Here is a 27448-nt window from a genome sequence, read left to right on the forward strand (position 1 = left end):
GATGGAAAGTTTAGGTTTAAAAGGGCGATGAAAGAAGCAAAAAGGGCTGTATTATAGTCATCCCTAGCTGAGGGTAGACTCGCTGCCTAATTAAGCCGCACGGAAGACTTGCGCAAGGGAAAGCCAATGTCGTCTTAAGTTTCAAAGGACAACAACGAAAACAGCCCTCTACCTCATTGCATTTGTGATAAGTATTACCCTCCTGCACATTTCGAGAATAGGTTCACTGGAAAAAAAGAACACATTGGATCTAGAGTCCAAACTCTTGAAAACATTGACAAGAATAAATACTCTTGATTCAATCAGATTTTTGCTTAAATCAAAAGGAAATCCGCTCAAATTAAGAGCCTTGGTTCTTGATTCAAGCAAAATGATTGAATCAAGAGTATTTTTTCTTGTCGATGTTTTTAAGAGTCTGGACTCTAGATCCAATGTGGTTTTTTTCCAGTGTTGTTATAGGGATTGTTAGGAATAGGTGTTTGTGGGTTAGCAATTAAAAACTGCAATAAACTTTTTTCGTCAAAATTTCTTTTGAAATACATAGGACATGTTTAAACGATTCAGAATCCACTCATGAGCATGAAAGTAGCGTCAACATTAGAATCAGTCAACCACCATTTATTATTACGCGGGGGCTTACCACCCTCCCCCCCTCCCCCGTTTTATCCGAATAACTTAACGTTTTCCGGGACTCATATGGATATATAGACACGCCCTCACGTCAAGGGAACGACAAATAGCTTTCTTAAAATTTTCCAGCCCTATCCGCAGTGATTGTTCATTTTTCCTTTTAAAAAGTTTTTCAACTCTGATTTGCGTTGCACATAGTAAAGCATTCTCAATGTCATGTGGGAGTCTCGTCTATCGGGTTGCTTTCATCTGGTAGGTGAAATTCCTAATTTTTCACCTTTGTTTATTTGTCCAGTCATCCTGGCACTCAACTTCCTAGCGAGATTCTTGGAGCCATTAAGCTATTAATTACTCCGAAAACTGTAATACCCAGAAATGCAATATTTAACTACTTCGCTTCATACCTGATCGCGCATTGTTTTATCGTTGCCTCATAGAAATGTCTCTAAAGAGCATTTTTAGAGTTAATTCCTACCGAAAAGGTATTCGGCCTTCAGTTTTACTCCAGTCTTAATCGCTTTATGAATCATTTGAAACATTAAACAACAGAGGAATCGTCGTAATAAACTTAGCGTTCGTTTTGAACATAAATCATGGGGATCCTATCCTTTCTTATGTCGTTTGATTCCGATTCGCGCGTTTTATCAAATGGTCCAGAAACTTTAAAGGCAAATACTCGTGTTCATTTCTCCGCAAATATTGGATCCCTAAATCATAGCGAGTTTCCCCTGGAATAATCGTAAATCTTAATTTTTTTTCACCGTTCCGTAATTTTATGGCGCTGTGACGCGTCCTTAATAATTTTCGAAACTTGGATAAATTAACGACCTCCTTGCTCACAGCACAAAGGAGACGCCTTGAGTACTCAAAAAAAGGGCCCTTATTACTTTCTGATGATTCATCACGCTTCATACAGTTTGAAAATTACGCCCCAGGTCCACCCTTGTACAATTATGACGGGACATTATCATTGCAAGCTTTTTTCTTAGCACTTTATCAACGTACAATTTTTCATTCAAAAACATGATTGTTGTGTATTATACATGTAACCAAAGGAAAACTACAATTTTTGGATTGACATTAATTTATCCTCTCGAGATGTATTGCTTGTGTGATCCAGATAGACTGTTCTTTGAAGTATTTAAAGCAGTTTCAACTAAAAATCACACTAAACTATTTTCAACTAAAAATGTCACCTCTGCACTTGTTCGGTTTGCTGTGGCATGTCATCGATTGAAAATTATAGAAAACAGGGCCGGTTTTAGAATGTATATCAATGAGACTGAAATCATAAGCGTGCTCACATATTGACATTTTAGCGTGGTACATTCTTGTGGGGCACGCTAAAAAGTAATCATGACAATGGACTCGGATCCCTCTGATTAAATCAGAACTTATGTGTATATTGTGTAGCGTTCGGATGTAGTTTCTAATCAGTGGCATGGCATGCTTTCCGTCATATATCGATTGATTTGTCATTTAAACCTATGGAGGAGGATCGATAAACAAGGTGTTCGCAACGAACACCTCAATAATCGATTCTTTGCCATAGCTTCAAACGGGAAAATATCGATAATCGATCATTCACGTGTCACCATATTTCTTACGTGGCAACTTCCTATTCTCTTCGGCGGTCGGTCTCGAGTTATCAAGGAATTTGTTCCTGCCACGGCAAGAGGAAAAAAGGAAGTTTTCAGATAAAGAGGGACCGTGTAAAGAGGCTTTTTGCCTCCTTTCATACTTGGGAATCATGTCGCTATGTATTAAAAGACTTTTCGATGAATATACAGGGTGCTTGAACGAGCAGTTGTAGTCCTTCATCTGCGCGCACGAAAGTTGAAAGTGTCAATACCTTCTCCATTTTCGTGTCTTCTTCTTTGGTCATACTCACGCTTTATCAATTCGTTTAGACTCTGGAATGGAAATTCTTACCGTCCAATGGTATAGAGAGAAATGAATTTTTCCGTAAACGACGACTCTTATCATTGCAAAAGCAAAACCATCCTGATTGTGACCTCTCAAAATAGCGTTATTTCATTTACTTGGAAGGAGCTAAATCACCCTACTCTCTCTCTTTTTCAAGGGATTCTTAAGTAATAAATAACCTATACTTAAAATTTTGCGAATCAATAATGATTTGTTTTTCTTGATTATAAAATGTCAAGAAAGAGTGAAGGAGAGTTTACTCTCGAGGCCAACGTACATTGAGATACGAGCTGCCGAAAATACTGGTTTTACTTTTAATTCTCATTCATAAATGTAACGATTGCGCCTGGAAACGCATAGCAACTACTCCAAAAAAATCACTATTGGAAATAATCCGAACGAAATACGGCGAATTATCACATTCGCCTTATCGTAGAGAACGGTAAATCTTCGCTTTTGGATGCTTCCCGCTTCAATTTCGTCTTTTCTGAAGAAATTTTTAGGAGAATTTCTCTCCAAAATTTTTAACAGTGTAGTTTTAGACCACCGACGTACATTGGATCGAGTCAATAGGAAAGGTCGGACAAAATTTGGAAACTTTAAAAGCCTATAACTCTGTTTATACAAAACTGTGAGGTTCTAAAGGTGGTTTTATTGGTATCCTCGTGAAATTTTCTCCCAGAAATACTCCTTAGAATGTACAATGTGACGAAATAAACATCAAAATATGCATTTTAGTCAAAAATTTTATGTTCGACCTCTTGGTTGACTCGATCCATCGTGCGCCGTCGATATCATAACTTGGAAAAAAAACCACATTGGATCTAGAGTCTAGACTCTTGAAAACATTGACAAGAAAATGGACTCTTGATTCAATCAGATTTAAGCTTAAATCAAAAGGAAATTCGCTCAAATTAAGAGGCTTGGTTCTTGATTTAAGCTAAATCAGATTGAATCAAGAGTATTTTTCTTGTTGATGAGTCTTTTAAGAGTCTGGACTCTAGATCCAATGTGTTTTTTTCCAGTGTAGAGGGAAATTCGCATTTGAAATTATGCGCAACACTCCGTAGAAGCTCCTGGAAGATGAGGAACACTCATAATTTCCGAACGGCTCGTTCGGAGGGCTTGGTAACCGATCACTTTGTGTCGGGAGGGAGTTTTCTGCTAAGCCTCTTTGCCAATTTCTTTGTGGGAGGAATCGGCTTGGGCCTCTCTGAGGGTATCTCGAGTGTGAAATCTTGCGGGCTCTTAAATTGGGTTTCCATCGACTTTCCGGCTCCGAGCTGCCGATCCCGAAGGAGCCAGATCAAAAGCTGAGTGTAATTCCCCTCAACGACGCCATGCCACTGCTCCTGTTGCATATTCCTTGCCTTTCACTTCGACTTTTTCAAGTAGGTACTCTCATCTATGGAGGCCATTCAATTCAAGGGGGCCGATGCAGGTACCTCTAATGCTAGCTTTTCTCATTACTCATCCAGCAAATCCTACTTTACACGTACAAAATCATTAGAGTAACGCCTAACGCATAACGTCTAAGGCGCTAAGCGCTATAAAGGTTCATTTCCCGTACTAACCAAATTTTTTTGTTGAAACTTCGCTCTGTGTAGAAAATGGGACTAACACTTTCTAAGCTAGCGCTGCCTTTAGAATTAACAACTCTCCTTCTATAAATACGTTGTAACCCTGTTGTTGTTTTCATGTTACCTACTAACCAATTGTTTCCTTGTCGACTGTCTATCGTATTTGTCTCAACTGCTTCTTGTCCTCTAATCTGGGACCTGTTTTTTTTCCTAACGCTTACCCACACAGACGGAGAGGATGAAAATGAGGATGAAAATGAAATTATGCTCATGAGTGGCGGTGAGTTTTATAAACATCATTATTCGTGTCGTTTGCCAAGTTTTTTTCTCTCTAAAGTTTCTTTTTTCTCTCCCTCTCCTTCATTTACTTTTCTCATTGTTTTTGTGAATGACAGTCTTACTAGTCTTAGGAATGATAGTCTTAGTAATGATAGTTTTAGTAGTTGTATGTTTTCTCTGTTGTTCATTGTGTTGTGATATTTTCTCAGGAATTATCTCCTCTCATCTCTCTTTCCTGTTACTGTGCCTACCATTTGCTATCCTTCCACGATATTATTGGCATATTATTCTCAATTTATTGTATTCCAAGAACTGCTTATGCTTATGATCTCTGTTATAATTTTTTACATGAATTTGCTTTAGTTTTCAGCTCGTGTTAAGTTTTCATTTTTCCCCCTCCCCTTGTTTTTCAAGGAACTGCTATTAATTATTGGCTCAAAAAATGAAGTTTTTTGTCTTTAAATTAAACCTAATATCTAGGCTCTTCTGCTTAAACGTTACGGTGGCAATATTTTTAGCTACTCATCGCTAATCAATCCAAACTCATCACGCACTCCATCAAATTTTTGACAGAATATTGTCACCCCCTCTACATAATACGCGAGGTGTACACGGCCGGGAGTTTTGAAATTCATTGAGGCAAGCGCAGCACATCAATAAAAAGATTCTCTGAAGAGGTCAACAAGGACTAATATTTGACCTTTCGATGCAGGCGACTTTTTTACCGTCCCGTATTGCCTTTCCTCCGATAATTCATCGCCCCTCTGATGTAAAGCCGTATCCCAATTTCCAAGTGAGTCCTATTTGACATATAAACCAATGCTTTCTTAGGCTCATCTGGAAATCGAGATACGCCCTTACGTCAGAGGAGCGACGAATTTTACGATTGGTGGTGAGCAAGTTCCGGCTAAAAACGACAACGGTGCTGAATGAGTGAAACAGGGACGTATTTCTGTCAAACGGAACTGTGTGCATTATGACGTGAGCCCTGTTATGCATGTATCCTTACGGGTCTCAGGGCTCATGACTTAATGCACATAGTTCCGTTTGGCAGAAATACGTCCACATGGTAATATGTTGAGGCAAATATCGCGATTCACGGTGCCATGTTGAGATCAGTATGTTACCACGATAGGATCACCATGGCAGAGGACTGTTTTATATTGGTCTCTTTGACCAAGCTGCTACCATGTTGATCCTATGTTGACAAAATATTGACATTGTAGTTATCAACAAGGGTGATTCTGCTTATCACCCGTCCCTGTTGTATCAAACTCTCAGGGATGACGTTTTTCTCGACATTTGGCGTCAGTGGTGACGACCCCCCCCCCCCCCGCCCCCCGGTATCCATGTGCCCATCATGATCGACTCTGACCTTTGGTTGAACTGGCACTGAGGATGTTTGCGCCCCGGATAATTAATTTGAATAAGCTCCGCTCGAAATTAAGTTTCATTTGCACGGGAAAAATGATTAATTGCTCTCATCATCGTTTGCGGAGAGAGCTCATTTCGGAGTTTGAAATCAAGATGAGTTCCCTCTTTTTACGCTCGAAATTGCCGAGGGGTCTTATCAACGTCCGTCGGAAGACAAGTTTACCAGATTTTTCAGATTTTTTGACCTTTGAGGTAAACTCATGCATGGCTACAGTTATGCAGTTCGTATGCACGCGTAATTACTGCGCAGTATTTAAGTTCACAGTCAGAGATGGAAAGTGAAATTTCAAAAGGCTCGAATAATTGACAAATCTGAAATGTATTAATTTTTATCGGCATTATTAATTAAACCTTCGGAAGTCCGGACAACGTTTCAGATGGTCTTCCTATTGATTCGGCAGAATCATGCCACCGCATTGAGGTGCCATACATGAAGGGGGCACGACAGGGAGTTTAGAGAGAAATTTAGCCCCAACCTAACCTCTGAACCAAATGAATATTCATTTGCAACACGTGATCACCCTAGGCTTGGGTGAAAAACGTCAAAATCGAAAATCACGGTTTCTAGTCGTTCATTGGCCACCCGTAAGCACCCCCAAAAGCTCCACAAAATTTCATCACATTTCCTGAAATTTTCTATCTCTGGTTACAGCACGTATATTCACACGTACTTTCCACGCTATATAACACGACAATCTGTCGAGTTTTTTTCTTCTTCTTTTTTACAAGGAATTTTATTTCCTACAAGTATTTCCTTGTATCTATCCACATGATTTAAAATTAAAACTAAACGAATTGCATTAAATTTACAGAGTATCATTAGATAATATTAATGTTCAATGATTATTCTGTCGAGTATGTAAGAGATTTTAATGATAAATATCTCGTATCTCTCGCTGAAATCCTTCACTCTTCTTATAATCGATGGCTGAATAACAAGTAAAGTTTCAGCGTTAACGGCTAGACCTAATGATGACCGTCGCCGTAATATCGCACTCAACAACACCTTCGAAAGCGTTAAAAAAAATTGAAAAGTTTTCTCTCGCCAGGCATGCCTTGTACTAACAGTTTCGTTTTCATTAGCGTTATTACTTATCTCCCGTTTAGTTCGCAAGAACTGCAGTTTGTCCGAAACTTTCGCTCTCAATAGCCAGACGCGAGCGACACTCTCACTCGAGTAGAGTTTGAACTTGTTCCGTAGTAAGAGCTCTTTGTAATGACCCCAACTTTATAACAACCCTCAATTTATAGCCCAACACCCAGCTCGCTCTTCATCGCGGGTTGGTGTACATCTTTTTTTTAGTTCCTCGTCTCCACGGCTTCCTCCAAAATCGAGCGTCTGAGTCCTCTGAAAAAAATCCTCGATAGTTAGTAGCACTGTTTTTCCTGCTTTTTAAGGAACACTGGAAAAAAACACATCGGATCTAAGAGGTCAGACTCTTGAAACTTGACAAGAAAAATACTCGTTGATTCATCAGATTTGTGCTTAAATCAAAAGGAACATCCGCTCAAATTTAAGAGGCTTGATCTTGATTTAAGCTAAAATCGATTGAATCAAGAGTATTTTTTCTGTCGATTTAGTGAAGTTCTGGACTCAAGATCCAATGTGTTTTTTCCAAGTGAATCTAATAACGTTCTCTTGAAAAGGAATTGCTTTTATTCGGCAAAGCTAGCCGTTGTTTTATACCAGTGCAATTTCTATTAGGCCCGTCGAAAGGGGCGTCAAATTTTTTGTTTCTTTAATATTTTAATATTTGAGGAATTTTTATGTCTTTCTATCTGTTACCCTCCTATTGCATCCTGTTTTCCCGTACCTTACACTGTATATATAGATAGCGCAAAAGACAAAGGCGCAGGGCGTGACCTGCTCACTGTGGTCATATGTTCGCCTTCACTGTGCGTGGATAGGCAATTTCTCGACTTAGGAGCATGTAGATTTGTATTCTGTTTTCCGCATTTTTTCTGCCGTATGTGTTCAGACCGGTCCTGAAGGTAATATGGCACCATGCTGCCGTGCCAAGGAAGAACGCCGTATCGGCATTCGAATGTTGCCAAATTTCCTCCGAGAAAGTATTTATTTTTGAAATAAGTTATGAATGTTTGAGGAACTTAGAGAACAAGGCGCATAAATGCAGTTTTTGAAAAAATTGAGGTTTCAACAGTTTCAAGTAACACTAGTCTTGATGCATATTCCGTGAAAAATCAGCTCCTAAATTCCAATTTTGAAGAATAGACGCCAGCTCGAACTTTTCTCTCCACCATGAAGATCCATTTAATTTCGAAAGTTCAAACACACATTTCTCGAGGTAGCAAAAACTGAACGCATGCGTCTTGTCCTTCAAGCCCCTCGTTTTTTTCTTGAAATTTCTAGACACTTTAGATCAAATTACGAAAAAAATTCTCTGAAAATCAAAAGTAAGGTACTTAATCAAATAATTCCCTAAAATTCGTGATTTGTCAAAGGAAATTTGGCAACGTCTGAAGGCTTATACGGCGTTCTTCCATAGCATGGCAGCATGTTGCAGTGAAAGACAGGAGCATTTAGTTTGTTTATTCGTCGTACCCGTCAGAGCCCATCACGAATAGTGCAGAGCAATCGTTTAAAATTATTCGCCTCCCTGAAGACACCCCCCCCCCCCCCCGATTCAAGGGCCTTAATTGCGGGCCCAAAACACGCGGCAACGCCATAAAAAGTTACCGAGGCCATTATTCCCGAAACAAGGTGCACCCGAAACCCCCGCCCCTGCCCGCATCTCCGACCCCTGGGCAGTTATCAACACTTAGGGTCTCCTTCAATCACCCTTCGCGGAGGAGGGCAGTTCAGAACTTTCGTGGATCGTGAGGAATTGAATTTCGGTTCGAAATTCTTGGTACGCACAATATCCTCCAACTCTTGAGCGTTTGCGTTAATTGCAGCCTCGAGTCGCGCGTGGATGGATTTTAAAGTCGGAAGCGCGTTGAACTTGGGTCAAAACGTCGCTCCTCTGACGTAAGGGCGTATCTCAATTTTAACATGAGCCCCAGAATGCATGGAGTTATTCGGAAAACAGGGCTCATGTGGAAATCTAGATACGCCCTTACGTCAGAGGAGCGACGAAAATTGAAGCCTGCGGCGAGAGGAAGGACTGGCGAACTGCGAGTATGATTGAGTTGCATTCACTCTCGATATTATTAGCCGTGGCATGGTTGCAGGCGACTGAGCGTGAGCAATGTTGTTTCTGAAGTATTTCAAATTTGAACTTCGTGAAATTTCAGTGAAACGTTTTTTGAAATCTTACGAGCCCGTGAAATATTTGAAAACTTTTGTATTTATTTTTACGGGCTGACTATGTAGTCTGCACTCAAGTACAAATATGATAACGAATTTAATATAATGTCCACGAAACGTAATATTTCATCTCTGAGTCGACTCTTTAGATTTGGAAATTTCAAGGGTGGCCAATTAATGGACGACGACTCACAAACAATATCTGGTCGATTATATTTTCATTTTTATGCTTTATTGCTAAATATCAAAAAGAAAAATCGGGCAGCGAATCCAAATTTGTCATTCCTGGATTATTTCTTCTCGCGCTATACCTTTGATCAGGGCAAAATTCCTGTTTGTTCAGCCAATATCCTATCAAGTATTAGGATAAAATCAATAAAACTTCATCTAACTTGTAGTTTAAGCTACCGACCAGTCGTCAAAGAGTCGTCAAAAATTGATAAATTTTTTAGTGATGAGAGCCAGCTCTATGCCCATTTCGTGGGCGATTATTGCTCTTCGAATAGCAAAATACCACCAACTCGTAGGATGCGCAAAAACTCATTCTTGAGTACAATTATTATTCATGTGCCACCAGAAATTTACTGATAACACTGTATAAAGACGGAAAGACGAAAATATGGAATCTTTTGCACTATACAGCAACCTCGCACAGTGCCGAAAACTCGTTTACCGATGAGGTGAGGTCCTTGGAAGATGTTTTATGCAAATATAGGTTAGGTTTCAAGCGGAGCAAGTGCTCTATAATAGTGAGGGTTCAGTTCTCCCGATTCTGTCGCATTAATTCCTCTTCCTTACTCACTCCAAACCCGCTGAAGATACATCTTCTTCGTCGCCCTCTTACGATCTCATCAGCGTGTGTGCTCTCGGGCGCTCGCCATCTGGACGAGATGACGAAAATCGACGCAATGTTTGGTAAAGTTTCCAATTGTTTCACCAAATCCATAGACGAATCAGTTTATGGTAAAAGAGCGTATGTCCACACAACCTTTTACTGGATAGGCAAAAAAATGATTGTTTGATTGAGTAGGATGACTAAAAATGTTCTAGAGTTTTCAAAGGACGGGTCAACATCCGTTTAAAAGTTCTGAAAAAGAAATATTGGCTTCGCGCTCCTCTTCAAGAAAGTATAGGAAATGGAAGACACTTTTCAAGTGAAGGAAGTTGTTTTTATGTGAGTTTTGGAAATCATACCTGTCATTATTTAAGCAGAGTATGGAGTGTTAATGTTTAGATGAAGACACAAATCCAGAGCTTTTTTCACACGATGACCTAGAAATGTACACTTACAACTCAAAAGGTCAAAAATGGAAAAGAATGTTTGAAAAGTTTGTGCAAATAACAATAAATGGATCGCACATAGCAAAAAGAAACCAACTTGAATACAGTTAAAATTTCGCTTCTTCACACTGGAAAAAAACGCTTTGGATCTAGAGTCTAGAATCTTAAAAATATCGACAAGAAAAATTACTCTTGATTCAATCAGAATCTAGCTTAAATCAAGAACCAAGCCTCTTAATTCAAGCGGATTTCGTTTTGATTCAAGCAAATATCCGATTGAATCAAGAATATTTTTTCTTGTCAATGTTTCCAAGAGTCTGGACTCTAGATCCAATGTGTTTTTTTTTCCAGTGCATAATTATCTAAAAAATCTTCCAGAATAGCAAATAGTTCTGGCAAATTGTTAATTTCAAAGGAAAGTAATTGTGTACATGTTAATTATGTACATATTTTACGTATTTTTAAACGAGGAGGAGAAATCGCACGATTTTATAAATACTGCAATCGTGCTGGTTCCCTTATGCCAAATGCGATCCAAATAAATAAACAAATACATGTAATAAAAGCCTCACAAAATCGCCTCGCACAAAGCAAACGACAGAGGAAAATGTTGCGTATGAACGGAAAAAATGTAACGGCCGAGAAGTCGGAAGCGGAAAAATAAATCGGCGGAAACAAGACGGCAGAGAAGATTAGATCCTAACCCTCCGCAAGACCAATTACTATAGCCCGGTGCGAGATAGCCACAAAATGCAGCTCGTAAATAAACGCTGGAAATCTTTCCGTTGAAGAATATGAACCGGGAATGGAATTATACTCCTACGAATTCGCCTAAGCAGTACAATTGATTAAGCCCCCGATTAAGGCGCGTAATTTAGTGCCCCGGTCGGGGTGTGAGCCCTGTAATTGTGTTTTGAGCTGTGTCTGTAATCGTGTTTCCAGTTGCGCGTCCTTTGACCACATGTGAATCGCCTCCTGTTGAAACCGAACAAGCCGATCGTCTCCTGAGCCCTGGACTCCATAAGAATGCGTTTATTCCAAGGATCAGTAGATGATGGACGTATTTGCTTTTAACATCCGCCGATTCATATGCGCAGCGCTAAGAGTTCCCCCGGGCCCCGGGCGTTCATAATTAAAAGCAGCTAGATAAAATCTTGCGTTTAGCATTCGCCAGGATCGGAGGAGTGTGGCTGTTCCTCTGCCGCCCTCTAGTACAAAACGACGTATCCGGCTGAGGATTCTGATGGACATACGCGGTTTCGGTAGTGTTATATTTGCGTGTCGTGGTTTTTTTCTTTTAGGGCGGCGGCGGCAGGGCGCAGCGGCGAAAAAGAAGGGGTAGTTGATTTATCGGGCACGGGGTGGTTTTGCTAGTCGGTGTTGTTTGGGGTGGTAGCGGTATTATTCCGGCCTTTCCGGATTCGCAGCGGAGGGTGGCGCGTTATTGTTCTTGTGGGGTTATTGGTCAACTGAATTTGATGTGTGTAATTGTTTTATGACGACTTTACACCGTTCAACAGCGACCGAAGTTGACATTGGCTTCCCGATCACATCGTTGCCGAGTATGTTTTCCGGTTGAGAATTTCCCTCAGGGCCGGAGTCTCATTTTTTTTGAATATTTACAAAAAGTTCGCGCGAATTCAACTTGAAAAATTATTAATATTTTCCCTGAAAATCCTTTCCTCAGGGAGAGTAAGATGTAAGGAAATCGGATGCATTCCAGCGAAAGAAGGCTATCTACATAGAGAAATACATAAGTGCACTGGAAAAAAACACATTGGATCTAGAGTCCAGACTCTTAAAAACATCGACAACATCTATACTCTTGATTCAATCAGAATCTAGCTTAAATCCAGAACCAAGCCTCTTAATTTCAGTGGATCTCGTTTTGATTCAAGCAAAAATCTGATTGAATCAAGAGTATTTTTTCTTGTCAATGTTTTGAAGAGTCTGGACTCTAGATCCGATGTGTTTTTTTCCAGTGTGGAATTGTCCATAACTGCTGATATATGTTACAAAATTCATTGAGATGCATGCGAAATTGGAAACTACGCGCGGACAGTCTCAACTTTCCCGCAAAAACCACCTAAGGCTCCGGAAAAAACCCGGAGGTAGTTGCAGGTTTTTAACTCTCCTGAAGATAGGTCTCTTGCGCGTAATGTAATTCCAGTGGCACTATTCGAAACCTGTAAATTCCTCTGAGAAATTGGGGAAAAGGTCTCCATACACTTCAAAATGAGTTATGTCTTCTCTGTTCACTTCGTTCTCTGTTTATAGTATTCGTTCGAGCAGAAAATTAAGACAAAACCAGCTTATGAATTTTGATCATGAAATCCGATCCATCCCTTGAGCAGATGGATTCTTACTCAAAGCTTCCGACGTAAATGTATCTCTTTCGCTTGAGTGTGTCCAGTTCGTGAAGTGTCGAAAACTGAAGAAGCCGAGGATGAACAAGATTTCTTCGGAGCAAAATGTTCTTTATTTTATGTTCAGTTTCCTCGCGATGAGTCAATTACGCGTGTTACGATCCACGAAATCGTTCATTTCTCCGTTCTTAATAATCGCTTTCAAAAAACGCATAAGCGAATCACCCTTATTATCTTACGACTTCATGTTTATGAGCTCTTTCAGAGACGTTAGGGGACATTTCATCATTTCCAAAAGAGTACTAATATAGGATCTAATGTCCATCATCTCTTCTTTTTTGTCGAACAACGCACAAAGGACACAAAAAGAGGTAGAGAGACATCTTATTAATTTAAATAAATTTCTCGTGTGAATGTAAATGCTCAAAACTTTCAAAAGCTGGTTCGATTTGCCACCAGCGCAGTGAATCCGTTTGTGGCTTCGGCGTGCGGCGCTATCTTTTGTTCCAACGGCGCACAAAGGACCGAGTTAAGGCGAGAGGTCAGACATGGCATTTTTGACAAAAACTGCAAATGTAAATGTTTATTTTATGATATTTTGAAGTTTAAGGGGTACTCTCCCAGTAAATTTTACGAGAAAACCAGTGAGACCATTTTTAAGTCCTACGTATTTTGTAATAATGGAGTTACGAGCCTTTAGTTTCTATTTTTTGTCCGAGTTCCCACTGACTCGATCCACCGTGCGGCGGTAATCGCCTCGATCTGTGTTTTGTTTTGTATAGCACGAGCCCTGTTGTTTTCGACGCAACTACCGAGAAATCATGATATACGATATAGTGAGGAGATATTGTGATGTAGCGGCGAGATACCGCGATGTAATGAGTACCAACCAAACGCAATGGAAGTCGCTTGATTTCGAGCGCAGAGGGTAAAAGTGAGAATGATTGTTTTGCTCTGATAACGTGTCTAGCATGAGGAAAAACCGGAAAATATCAGGAATTTTGGCCGATCAGGAAAAAATCAGGAAAATCGGAAAAATCGGACGTTTTATCAGGAATTTTTCTTACGCGAATCTCCTCAGCGGAGAAAGTCTTACTGCTTTTTGCCTGCCGTGCCAGGAGTCGAGAAAAATCAGGAAAATATCAGGAATTTTCAAAATGAAAATTCAGGAATTTTTGTAAATATCAGGATTTTTTAAAATTAAAAAATAATAGACACCCTGTCTAAGATCCGGATCAGAGGATGAAATTAAAAGCAAAGCCGGAGATCCACCCGCTCACGAAGAAGGCGGAAGCGGCGCTTTTTTTATTTGGCCGGATCGCGCGGTCGTTGCGCGGTAATTTATGGTTCCTAAACAAAGTAAAACACGGTAAAACAGGGGCGCAGTTAACCGCAAAACAGGTTGAATCACCACTAATAACCCATCCCCAAGGAGGACACAAACCCGGCGGCGGCGCCCCTCGGCATTAAAACACCTCTTAAATAAAACACACCTCGCCCCTCGCCCCGTCGCCCATTGTTCCGCCCATGATCGGGCTTTAAAAAAAAGTCTTCATTGAATTAATTCTCCATTCTCGCCCCCTCGCGGCAGCCCCAGCGCCCCGCTGAAGAGCACTAAATTCCGCCGGGAGACGCCGCGCACCGAGGGTGACAATTTTTACCGGGATCAGAGTTTATTAATCAGGTGACTGCCACTTGTTTTTTACCCCTGGATCCGGCACCGGGATGATGCTTCACGCTCGAGGTGGGGTAGCTTTCCTGCGCACGCAACGAATATTCCGAGGATGTCGAGATTTTTTCGTTTTCCAACTCGTGGCAAGGCTTTCTGTGCATACGCGTATGATGGGGGGGGGGGGATAAAATTTAGCAACTTTAAGAGCTCATAACACTGTAAACAAAATTTTGAGGTTCAGAAAGTGGCTCCATTGGTTTCCTCGTGAAATTTTCTTCTTGAAGCAGCCCTTGAACTTTAAAAAGTGACGAAATAAATATCAAACCTTGCAGTTTTTGTCAAAAATTTCATATCCGATTTCTGTAATTGACTTGATCCACTCTGGGTCGTAAGGGCTCCCCCCCCCTCCATTTTTCCGAAAAAGTAGGAATAAAAAGAGAAGGAAGGTGAAAGAGGGAACGGAGGAAAGAAGAAGGAAAGACGCTTACAATTGGCAATTATTCGTGAGAAATTTACTCAAATTGCAGATCGGATTCTTCAAAAATTCAAAAATATTCTGGGGGAGGCTCCCGGACCCCCCTTACGCCCCCCGTTCGAGGTGTCTGGATCCGCATGTTTTCGTAGCGGCCTTCGATTTTTCGATTGAAGAAGTCGGAGGACTGATTATTGATGGACGAAGTCATGGACAAGAAAGGCCGAGGAAAAATGGGCGAAAAATTTAAAGGGTGAAAAGCGCGAACACTTTCTTAGTGTAAGCGTGAGTTTTTTCAAATATTTTAAAGTTTTAATAACCACGATTTATTCTTACGTTTGCTGTTCCGCAACTTCAATATTGAATATTATTGGCGGAAGCAACTGTAAAGCAACGAAAATTTCCAACACCGAATTTGTCATTGAATGCTGAAGTTTTGAGTCGAAACTTCGAAGAATGTCGGGGAGCTGAGCGTCAGAAGAGACATAGAGATTGGCAGCGGTGTTTTCTGCATTGCTGGTTTGCCAAGAACGGTTTGTCGAGCGGGCGCGCAGACGAGGGTCCTCCAACTCCTTATTTTAGCGCGGAATTCCGCGATCCACTCGAGGAACGGCTTCAAAGTTAAATAAGCGTGAGGAATAGGTGGCGAATCGGTTCGACAGGGAAAAGAGGGGCCCGGCACTTGTTGAGTCCAGAGGAGCTCGGCTCTATGTGCAGCGTCGCTAGATGACGTCATACAATTTACATCCCCGATATTCCTTTTAGTGGGTGTATGTGGATTGCATTTTGCAAAAAGGAACCAAGAGCATTTCAATGTTGCTCAGAATTGTGTAACTTACATTCTTGGCAAAAAATTTACTGAAATCATGCAAAAATTTTAATTTTCAAAGGTAACTTTCGTCTTGAAATCAAAGTTTGGTGGGAGTAAAGATAAAACTCGTTGTTATGCCTGTATTCATCATTGCCCTGATACTTGATAAATACAGGGTTACTCAAAAGTCATGCCCCACTGGCCATGAGGAGGGTGGCCATTTAAAATTTTTAAGTTGCCCCCCACGCTCCTTCCCCCGAGGGAATCAAATAGTGGAATGTACCTTGAAAAGTTTCCCCCTTAATATGAGGAAAAACGTCTTAAACCGCAAGTCGATATCATAATTAGAACTTAAAGTTATAGCCAGTGGTTCGTGACTTTTGAATAACCCTGTATAAGCGGTGTCTGCGTAACACTGAAAATTTCGGTCCTTATTTGGCCGCATATCATAAATGTACAGGAAGAAATGGAATTTAAACATTGCACGGCCCGTGACGTGAAAGGTTCGGATGCAGAATAATAAAAATTGAACATTTTCAGTGAAATTATTTTGGAAAATTTATCTCGGAAAGAGGTTATTGAAGTCGGAAACTCACGGCTATGTATAAAATTAGTTGAGCAATTCAGTATTAATACTTCTTTAACACTTGAGTATTTGTGTCAAAAAGGGAACAGTAATGAAACATATGCCGCCAATCTTTCATCGACGATCGTAACTTAAGAGACCCTTCAATCTTCCCTCACATGCTCGTAAATTTGGCGTCTTTACAAATTCTGCAAACAATGGCGAAAAGGGAAGATGACGAGTTAAACAGGAGAGCTCGTGCATCGGCGGAAGAGGATACGCAACGAGAAACAATTACGATGCTTAAACAATTCCTCCGCAATTTAAATCGCTTCAACTTTGACGCAGTGGCGTGGCGTGCATTGCGATGTATCGATTGTTCTGACATTTAAACCTATGGTAAGGAATCGATTATTAAGGTGTTCGCTGCGAACACCCTGTTTATCGATCCTTTCGACAGGTTTAAATGGCATAACAATCGATATATCGCAATTCACGCCACGCCACTGCTTTGACGGCATCCGAGCCCTTCTCAGAGGCGTCTCTTGCTCTCTCAACTCTCGGAAGGTTCTAATGTCCTGAGAAAAAATTCACCCCTTTGCAAGCTACTCGGTGACTCTCATGCACCTGAGTGAAGAGGTACCACAGTAAATGACGAAAATGAACAAATAATGATTTTTCAATGGCAAAGAAAATTGAAATTTTCGAGTATCCATCCAACCTCCATTTAAAATCTGGCAACTGTGTGTGCCCCCCCCCCTCCGGCCCCGTAGCACCCCATCAACCTCTTCCGCGTTCCTCGGCGGGAACCAATCAATTATGCACACCTAATTATTCCCTCCAATTAATTCCTCTCAATTACGCCCCATTCCCTCTCCTCTCGATATCATGGCTCCCGCTCTGATTTCCGCGCGACCCATCCGACTGTCCCCGCCGATCTGATCCGATCGACAGCACCGCCGCGCTAAAGGAAGAACGTCGTATAAGCCTTCAGACGTTGCCAAATTTCCTTTCGATAAATATGAATTTCCAGGAAAATCAGCGAATATTTTCAGACAATCTTCCAGAGAATTTTATTCGCGCGACCTGATCTCAATTATCTGAGCATTTCAAGAGGAAATATCCGTAACTCTCCTCAAGAATAAACATTTTCATGGGAGGAAATTTGGCAACTCCCGAATGCACATGCGCCGTTTTTCCTCAGCAAGGCAGAGTAGATCCGATCAAATGCTCCTGTTTCGGTCATCGCCGGTTAGCTCCGATTTCGGATCAAATAAAATGCAACTATAAAGGCCGTTTTAACAGTTTTCAGGTCACCATTTATTGTGTCAGGCAGTGTGTTAGTGCACTCGTCGACGGACTGAACATTCAAACGGGAGTATTACGATTGCCAAAGTACGAAACCACGTATTTCCGTTTGCAACGTTGTAGCCTTCCTGTCATACCTTATTTTCTACTCAACGTAATTTTTTGAAAACTGCCTTGATTTCTTCTCTATCAGTAGAATATCCAGCATACATTTCGAGGTATAAATTTGGCTTGTTTCCTCTTGGAATAAATAAAATAGGAGTAGAGATTTTGAAACATCGCAATGGAGATACGTTGTTTCGCATTGATAAGCTAAAAATACTAGCATAATTCATGGTACAAAAGTCCAGATAGATTCTAAAACTTAATTGTGTTAAACATATCGATTAGGTAAAGATTCAAATCTTAAAAAAAAACTTTAATATCAACAAATAACAACAAGAGGCCGTATCTTGCGAGCCCAGCAACTTGGATTCGTTGTCGCCACCTTCGAGCTCTAGCATGAGGAAAGTAAGCGCGCCTTCAACTTAGGGAGTATGCAACACGGGCATCCGTCGGCCACGAATAGTTGCATCCAGATTTATCATTCATCTTACGATGATATCATTATCCTCAGACGTATTTGTAGACGCTTCAGTAATGAGTCCACAAAAAACTGTTCCCCAAAATAATCATAGGTCCAGAATGTGTTTAAATTGTGGACTTGTGAATTTTCACGGAAATGATTTTGATTTGACGGTTTTTTATTTTTTCAGGAGTTGACGGAAGATGGTCAGCTTGGTCGAGTTGGTCCTCCTGCGGACCTGACTGCCGGCATCACAAGCGTCGAACCTGTGACAATCCACCCCCTAGCGCTGATGGCCGAGATTGTGTCGGCAAAGACTACATGTCCGCAAACTGCACCGGGGACATGTGTCCATGTAAGTATCCTTTCCATTTCTTCCCATTTCCAAACAGTTTCATCCTCACTGATTCTTCGTCCACGCACTTCGATCGAACTGAAGGGTGGCGGTGGCAGTATTTCGATGGTGAAACTGCAAAAATGCGTATCTCGGTTGCAGTGTTTCAAAATATCCAATCCTATATTATTTTTTAGAAAAGAGACCGAACCAACACCACGGCTTGAAATTTTCACAGAATATTGTTCGCGTAGAGAAGAAACGTCATGGAAGTTCTCTAGAAATGACGTTAAGTGGTCTTTCATGTAAGAAATGAAGTATGACAGGAAGTCAGCAACGCCGCGAATCAAGACACGCATTTCTGCATTTTCACCGTCGATATGTCAGCTGAGGGTGCATCAGGAATCAAAAGAATAGGAAGCAAAGAAGAAAAATAAGAAGAAGGAGAAGAAGAAGAAGAAGATGGAGATGAAGAAGAAGATGAAGAAGACGATGAAGAAGAAGAAACAGAAGGACAGGGGGATTACGAGGAGAAAGAAAAGGAGGAGGCAAAAAGAGGTGAGAAAGAAGAAAGAAAATGAGAACAGGAGGAAGAAGAAGGAAGTGAGGAGGATAACCAGGAGAAATGATAGAAGGAGAAGAGAGAAGGAGAGAGAGAAGAGAGAAAGAAGGAGAAGAGAAATATGAAGAAGATTGAGAAGAGTGAAGAGCAGAGTAAAAAGAGAAAAGAAATACTTTTTCTGCCGCCTTCTCCATTTCTCTCTCCTCACGTTTTCCCTGTTCTGTCTTCTTCTTTTCTTCTTCGTCTTCTTCTTTTTCGTACTTTTATTCTTCTTCTCCGTCTTGATATCCCAATTTTTAAACCTGAGTCTGTCGGGTAGGGATGAAAAATATTCCTATAATAGATGAGATTCTCTTCATTTGCCGTTGTCTGTATGTACATAGTAGACAGGAAAATCACAATTATTCAGTTTATTCGGGAGAGGATCTGGATCCGTGTGCCAAGAAATGCAGCGGTTTAATTACGAGCGACGCCCCCGACGCTCTCGGTTTTCCGAGCGTTGTAAAAATCGTCAATGGAGAGCGGCAAGACTGCACCACGGGCGTAATGAGGGAACTCATAATTTATCCAAAACCAAGTCGACTAATCATAGCCAACGTAAACACTTCATTAAATTTGCGCGCGCGCGCTTATCTTTCACGTAACTCACGCCTCGGGTCCCCCCGCGTGACCCCCCCCCCCCCCTCTCACGTTGCCGCGGTCCCCCGCATGCTTTGTTGCAAACTTGAGCCAAAATTCAACCCGCTCTTGAATTTATGCGACAGTGATAATAATGCTATTCTATTATTGGACTACATTTTTCAACGAGAAATTACTATTTCCGGCTCAGTTCCAAAAAAAAAAAAAAAAAAAACTTTTGTGCATTTTGATTTTCCATGTAGATAAGTGCTTTTACGGATGAGGGAGGGTAGTAATTCCTAGTTGCAAAATGTAGCCTAATTTTAAAAAGAAACATGGGGCGAGTAGATTTCTTGATCGAACCATGACTAAAAATCAAAATTTGGGACTTTTTTTCATCTTAATAAAGCTGAATTTTTTTAAGGACAAGAAAAAAATGCTTGGGTTAGGCATAGCAAGTAGTTTTAACTAACTAATTTTAAGCAGCGTCATTCTTGATTCCAGAAAATTCTTTTTTGTGGCAAAGTCAAGAATTTTTTTTCTTTTTTCACCCTGGAAAAAAAACACATTGGATCTAGAGTCCAGACTCTTTGAAAACATTGACAAGAAAACGGACTCTTGATTCAATCAGACTTAAGCTTAAATCAAAAGGAAATCCGCTCAAATTAAGAGGCTTGGTTCTTGATTTAAGCTTAAATCTGATTGAGTAGTCAAGAGTATTTTTTCTTGTCGATGTTTTTAAGAGTCTGGACTCTAGATCCAATGTGTTTTTTTTTTTTCTCTGTGCACCGTAACGCGGTTTAAGGGGTTGGTTTATCCTCTAGTTTCATAGTTAAATTAAACATTTTAGTCGACCGGTGTTACAAGACCCCAGAATACAGTCGGAGTAAGGATTTTGTCCTTGATTTTCTTGGCAACTCTGGCTGAGCGGCGGTAACCCAGTACTTCATCGCACACTTACACCGTTCCGATCAGGCCACCAGGGCGGTATGGATGGCCTCGCGAGTTGGCGCCGCGCACAGAGCCAACAAATTAAATCGCGATTTGAAGGAGCTCAGCTCGCGCGGGTATCAATAACGCTGAAATTTCAGGAGCTCCCTGATTTTGGCTCCGGACCCGCTAATAATTTATCGCTTCCTCCCTCCTCCCCTCCTTCCTTCTCACATACCGTGCCCCCTCCCTCTTCCGACTCCCGTCCGATGCAGCTCTGACGGTCGTCCCGTTTACTACTGCGTTAAGGACAAACGCCGTATGAGCCTTCGGACGTTGCCAAATTTCCTTCAATAAAAATTGAATTCACTTGAAAAATTTTGAACAATTCTCTTCCAATTTTTTAGATAACTCTGTTTGCTATTTAATCTAAAATATCTGAAAATTCTAGTAAAAAATATGCAGAATTTTCTAGGAAATTCGTGCTTTATCCAGGGAAATTCGGCAACTTTCACATGCCCATACGGCGTTCTTTTTTAGCATGGTAGTGGAGGCCTTTCCCTTTTCCTCTTGGAGTAAGCATTCTGCTATAGGTAAATCACTCTTTTATTTTGAATCGCAAACGGGTTGAACTTTGACCCTAGTCTAATTTTTGCCAGCGCTCCATGCTCTCGTTAATTGCAGTTAATTTCTTTCAAACAGCGGTGGTCATTTTAATCCGTTTCCTTTTAAAAATGAATCATGTGCCAAGTGATGAGGAACTAATAGTTTTTTGTCAGAACGTCACTTCTCTCACGTTAGGGCACATCTCGATTTTCACGTGAGCTCTGTGCTCCGTTTAATTCCAAATTTTCCAGGTCTCATGTGGAAATATGTTACGCCCTTTTTTCAGAAAAGTGACGAAAATTGATAGGTATTTTCAAAATTGTCCCTCGAAAGTGATATGAAGAGCAAAAATATTTTTCGCACATGGGACTATCACCTAAAAATAAATAAAAAAAAATTGTTTTTACTATTGCGCGCAGTTTATGTAAGTAAAATGATAAGAAATTGAAATGCAGGAACCCAACACTGCCGTGCTAAGGTAAAACACCATATAAACGTCCGAGGGATGCCAAATTTCCCCTCTTAAAATATTAGTTTTTGAGACGAATAATAATACTACCACTATGATACTACTACTAATATTCCTACTTGAAATTCTCTGATCCTTTAAATCACATTGCGAGGAAAATTCTGTAGAAAAATTGACGGAACATTTTTACAAGTTTTCCTGTAAATTCGTATTTTACCAAAAAGAATTTGGCAACGCACAAATGTTTATAAGGCGTTTCTCCGTAGCACGGCAGAACAGCTATGTTTTACCCCTTGGGTTCCAACTGATGACCTCATTCATTTTTTTGTTTCAGACGGAACGAATATCGACAGTTCTCATCTCGCTGAAGAAGGTAAGAAATCCAATGATTTCATAATTCATCGCACTATCATCGACCTCAAATTCAATTAATTCACTACAATTTTAAGTTCTACCCTTTCTCGCCCAGTTCCTCCAAAGTCTGAGCCCAACTCTACTCGAGCCCCTCAGCGCAAGGCGTATAATTCCATCCATTGTCACAAACAAACTCGAAGAGCTCCGAATCGCACAATAACCAGGACGCTGAGCAACCGACTTACGACGTGACAACTCGTGAATCCTCCGCAAAACTTCAATGGAGCTCTAATCGGCCTATAACGACCAACTTTCGGCAATCGCTCACCTTACAATAGACCCGAAACGAGTCGTCGGTTTCGATACAAACCCACCCCTCAACGGTCGCCAAAACGCGCCCTAAAATCGAATATCCCTCATGGAGAAAATGTGAATTTCCGGGGCTGTTTGATATCCTGCCGCCGATGCGCTTCGAAATCACGGTAACTCCGATGATGGAGCAACCCGGCGTTACTTTGTCAACACGAGGAACTTGCACAAAGCTCTGCATCGTTGCCAAAGCGACCGATGTCGCGTTTAATCGTGAACGTTCGAGGCGGAGTTTTTGAGAGATGTGGCAGCGTGGTGGATACTTGAGGAACGGAGTCCCCGGGGATAAGGGCCGGGAACAATCGTGAATCAGGGCGAGAGGGGGTCTGCGCCGACGAATGAGGCTTTGATTTGAAGGTGGAAATTCGGATTGGGGGAGTTTCAATGAGCTATTCTCGTTGTGGAAGGTAGTCGTGTGTTTGCTCTTGCCAAAAAAGGTCCGGGAGCCTGTAGGAAAGGAGTCTCATGGATGGGAGGCAGATATGTAGGAGGGGTAGCTTGCTATTTCTACCGGGATACAGTCAGAAGTCGATACATTAATACTTCAGACTGCGTTACGATAACGCAAAACAAGGGAAAGGACGTGCGTCGATAACGGCGAAGAGATACAACTATTCGTGCTTGATGGATGTCCGTGATGTATCTGCAAAATTGAAGGCGCGTAGGCATGAAGCGTGAACTTAGATGTATTTGTAGACCTATATCTGAAACTCGTATGTATCGGTCCCATAAAACCCGAGAAGCACGTGTTTTTTTTTAAACCTTGGGTCAATTTGGCCCGGGTGGAACAACAAAATTCATTCTCCATCCAAACTGAAAAAATATTGCTTTTATAATTTTCTTCTCTAGAACACAATTTCAAATTATTGCAGACACAGTCAACCAGCATTGAATTTATAATGATACGATAAGACATGACATATTTCTATCTTAACCGTGCAATATATCCCATTTCGATGTCTTATCGTGCTGCTTGAAACTTCCAACAATTGGCCCACAAGTGTGTTTTTTCGATGAGGATGTCTACTTTTCTTCAATTTTCAAAAACCTTTTTCTTTTATCAAGAAGATTTCTCTGGTAGTTTCCGTTCGATTTACTTACAAATTAATTTATTCACAAATTCTCAAGATCTGTGTTTCGTTACTCGATCTGCTAGGTTGGACTGCACCTAGAAAATCATATCCTCAAATTGATTTGTCCTCCCTCTGAATAATTCGCCGCAACATCATACCACAGATATTTCTCATGATACATTAAACGGACGCACTCAGGGACCTAATGACACGCAAATTCTGTTTTTGATCACAAGCAATTTGCGGTGACTTATCATTTGTGAAGCTCAGAGTCACAAACATGAAAAGGCCTCGAACATCCCTCTACCCTTTCTCGAAGTCTTGTCTCATATCCAGCGGCTTCGGCCCTGAACGAGGTTGTCAAGACCCGATGAGTCGTTGGGGAGAAGACCAGCGCTGCATTTTTTAAAGCGAACGCCCGACCTCGCATGTGAAAGTGGTGAATTTTATCCAGCTACGTTGCAACATAGCTTGGAACCAAGTTGTCTAATCGCACGTTAAAATCCCTCATTGCAGAGTGATTTTCAGTACATCAGTTGATTTACAGTTAGAATCGACAATCAGCCGGACAGCGGAAAGACGTATGGATGTTCCCATTAGCATCGTGTGCTAGTCGGGGGTTAGATCAACAAATAACCAAATCAAATAAAACTTTCCCCGCGACAAGCTTTTCGTGGGCCTTTTTCTGGCGCTGCAAAATCGTTTGGGCATCCAGGGTTGCGTAATTTTTTTGTTTTCTCGATACCTACTGCTTGTCGGACACTCGAGGTAATGCTTTACACTCCTACAGAAACAGAACATATTTTCCCATCAGACTTTCATGCAGAATAATTAAATTTTATTCGGCATTAAGTAACAATCAGGGTAATCTGAGTAACGGCGAGGTATCCCACTAAGACCAAGAAAGTGCTGGGGATAATTGACTGTATAAAGATCCTTTAAAAATAATTCCTGGTGCTTTAACATCTCCAGCATAACTTTTTGAATTAACATGTATGATTTACTCTAGAAACAGTAATTCGTAAATTCGAATCCCCCGCTCGCGAAAAAACCAAAAACAACTCATGTCAAATTGGTCGTTTTGAACCACTTCTTCATCCATTTGATGGAAATTTTGAAAAATCGCTGTGGAGATAATGGTTTCGCACTTTTTTTTATCAATAACTGACCAGAGAAGAGAATTAAATAATTTATTATTGAAATACAAGTTTTACAGCTCATATATCATAGAAGTAATACAAAGTCATTTAATTATCATATTAATCCTTTTATTGGGCATCATAAAATACGAAACAGTATTGAATTACTCATAACAGATCTTTTGAAACCTTTGAGATTTTTTGAAACCTCTCAATCCATTCCTGTCTAAAAAATAGGCAACGTTGAGGAGCCGTCTGTCGTCACAAAGACTCGTCTCGCGGAAGAGGCATTTATTTACCGAGCCAAAACCCCCATCGAAAAGCAGCCCCCTCCTTCCCGACCTCGAAAGGGGGTCGTCTTGATGGGGCCTCCAACATTTTTACCCTTTGCCGCTCCATCAATCATCGAACTCGAGTTTTCTTTTCACCCCCTCCCCCTCACTACCCCGTCTTCGGGATTGCATGCCCAATTTCACGTGTTCTCCTGTTAATAATATATGCGCATTAATCCCTGTCCAGTGGGATGTGTGCGAGCGACGTGCTGCCACACAGTGGTATAAAACGCCGAACTTTATCAGGAAACTTTAAAAGTTTATATCCTTTTAACTATGAAACCTAGACGCTTGAAAGTGGTTTCATTGGTTTCCTTGTACAATTTTCTTAAAGAAACACTCCTTAAAATTTGCAATGTGAAAAAAAGAAACACCAAAATTTGCAGTTTTAGTAAAACAAAATTCTTCCGATTTCTCTCAACCGCTCTTTTCACTGTGCGCCGAGCCACCACCATCGCGGCCTTTATGTGATGATCTAATGAAACGAAAGCGATGACTGTCGAGCGCTGATTTTTCGTCGCGCATTCATTCGGGTTTAAAGTTGGGAGGCAGCGCCCTCTCGTGTCGGTTGTGAGTAAGTAGGTCGATTATTTGAGGAGGCGGTTTAACAAGGAAGATCGAGTGTGCTTTAGTCTCAGTCCGTTTCATGCTCATAATGAAGCCAACCAAACCTGAACATCCAACCTAAAAAACCTACGCTGTTTTTTTTAACCAAGGAGCTTTCTACCGAAGTTCTTCAATTTTCAAAAGTTCCCTCAATTAATTTCGATTATGGGGAAGAAACATTATCATCCAAAACACCTATTGAAAACTATGCAAATCTTTTCACAGAGCCCAGCCATTTTTTTTTCATCACGATTTTTATACATATTTATTTTGTTCTGGTCGAGGTGGGGGTTGAAACCACCCCAAAACGTCACAGTCTCTCTTTTTTTTTAGTCTCTGGTTAACCATTTTCATGTGTTTTTTTTAGCATTTTTACAGATTTGGATGCTGTACATTTATTATCTGTGAAAGTGGCACATTCGTGTTTGCCGTACAATTCGATTCGTTTAAAAAAATATTTTGAAAAATTTAAAAGTTGCGTATATAATAGCAAAAATTGCTTTAATTTTCACATTTATTCAGTGGGAAATCTCCTTGTTTCAAACGGTAGAATTCCGAAGAAACATCTATAAATTCTAAACAATATTCTATTGACTCAACAAGAATTCCCGTCCGGACATTATCAACTTGAAAATTTTCTCAGTGAACGGTGAAACAAAGCATATCACATTAGTAAACACAGTAAATTACATTGCTCCTTTTTCTCATCTATTGACTATATTTTCATGTTCATAATTTTCCACTGGTGGATACATAATTTTTTCAATTTTTCCCCTGAAATTCCTCTCCGTTTTTGTTTCATTTATTCTTGAATAGCTACACCCATGCCGTTGAAATAGATTTCTCTCGCGCGCACAAAGGATACAGTTAGTTCGAGCGACTAAGTTGAAAACAAAACAGTATAGCAGGAAAAAACTGAAAAACAGGGAGAATTCCAGGGGAATAATCCTTGCATTTCCTCCGTTAAGCTACGGTTCCATAGGCAGCGCGTGACGCTAGGTTGGCCGCGCGAAGCCAACCACTACGAGAAACGGAAAATAAAATTTTTCTTGAAATAACACGAAAGGCCGAATAAAATTCATGAAATTTGTAATTCGTCTTATCTTCTAGAATAACGCTAAACTATTGGAAACGTTTCAGATTTTAATGCTGATGCAGCTCTATGATCGCGCGGTCTGCCGCGCGGTCTGTCCGACTCTGGTCGGACGATTCTGAGTCCTGACAAAAAGGCGTAAGTACACTTCGCGATGAGCCCTGCCGTCCATATAATCTAATGCTTTCCCGGGCTCATCTCAATTGCAGTTACGCCCTTTTGTCAGCCAAGCGACGAATCACACGATTGGGCTTTGAATGTTTGTTGCCAAAAACTTCGCTACGGCGGTGAGAATCGCCTTTTCATTGGCAACCGGCCGGTTCCAAATGGATTTCATTGTGGAAGTAGGAACTACAACTTCTCGCTCATCTGTAAAAACACGTATGTGCGTAGAGAAACCAATGATGCATACGTTGTTTCTGAGCTGAGTCAGGTATTTTAGTTCCTAATTGCGAAATGCGGTCCAAATCATCGCTCCCGGTCGCGTCGCGCGTCGCGCGCTACCGATGGAACCGCGGCTTAATTCAGCGCGAGGAACCGTTCGGTTCGTCGGTCGGGATGAAAGCGGAGATAAGCGAAATGGCCGGGCCGTTGTTGTTTGAGCGGAGCAAAAACATGTTATCGGCTTTGGTTTTGCAGCTTTTTTTCGATTCGCTTTCATACTTTTCATATCTTACTTGTCTGTCAGTCCCGATTACGCCCCGCTTTGTCTATATCTTCCGAGCTCCTCGCGTTCCATTTCTTTTTCACCCCATTATCCGCCCTCTTCCAGGGTTGCTATGTAGTTGGTCTCCTCGAAACGAATC

The 27448-nt window shown here is 41.0% G+C and overlaps 1 protein-coding gene across 1 annotated transcript in view; it reads left to right on the plus strand.

The window, feature by feature from the left end:
- Positions 1 to 27448, plus strand: part of unc-5 — a 204358-nt gene that overhangs the window by 139278 nt on the left and 37632 nt on the right. Inside the window, 3 exon segments of the mRNA XM_072296078.1 lie at positions 4366 to 4416; positions 18348 to 18512; positions 22011 to 22049. Of these exon segments, the coding sequence (XP_072152179.1) occupies positions 4366 to 4416; positions 18348 to 18512; positions 22011 to 22049 (255 nt within the window).

Source organism: Bemisia tabaci, chromosome 2 (assembly GCF_918797505.1).
Source record: "Bemisia tabaci chromosome 2, PGI_BMITA_v3".
Taxonomy (NCBI): Eukaryota; Metazoa; Arthropoda; class Insecta; order Hemiptera; family Aleyrodidae; genus Bemisia; species Bemisia tabaci.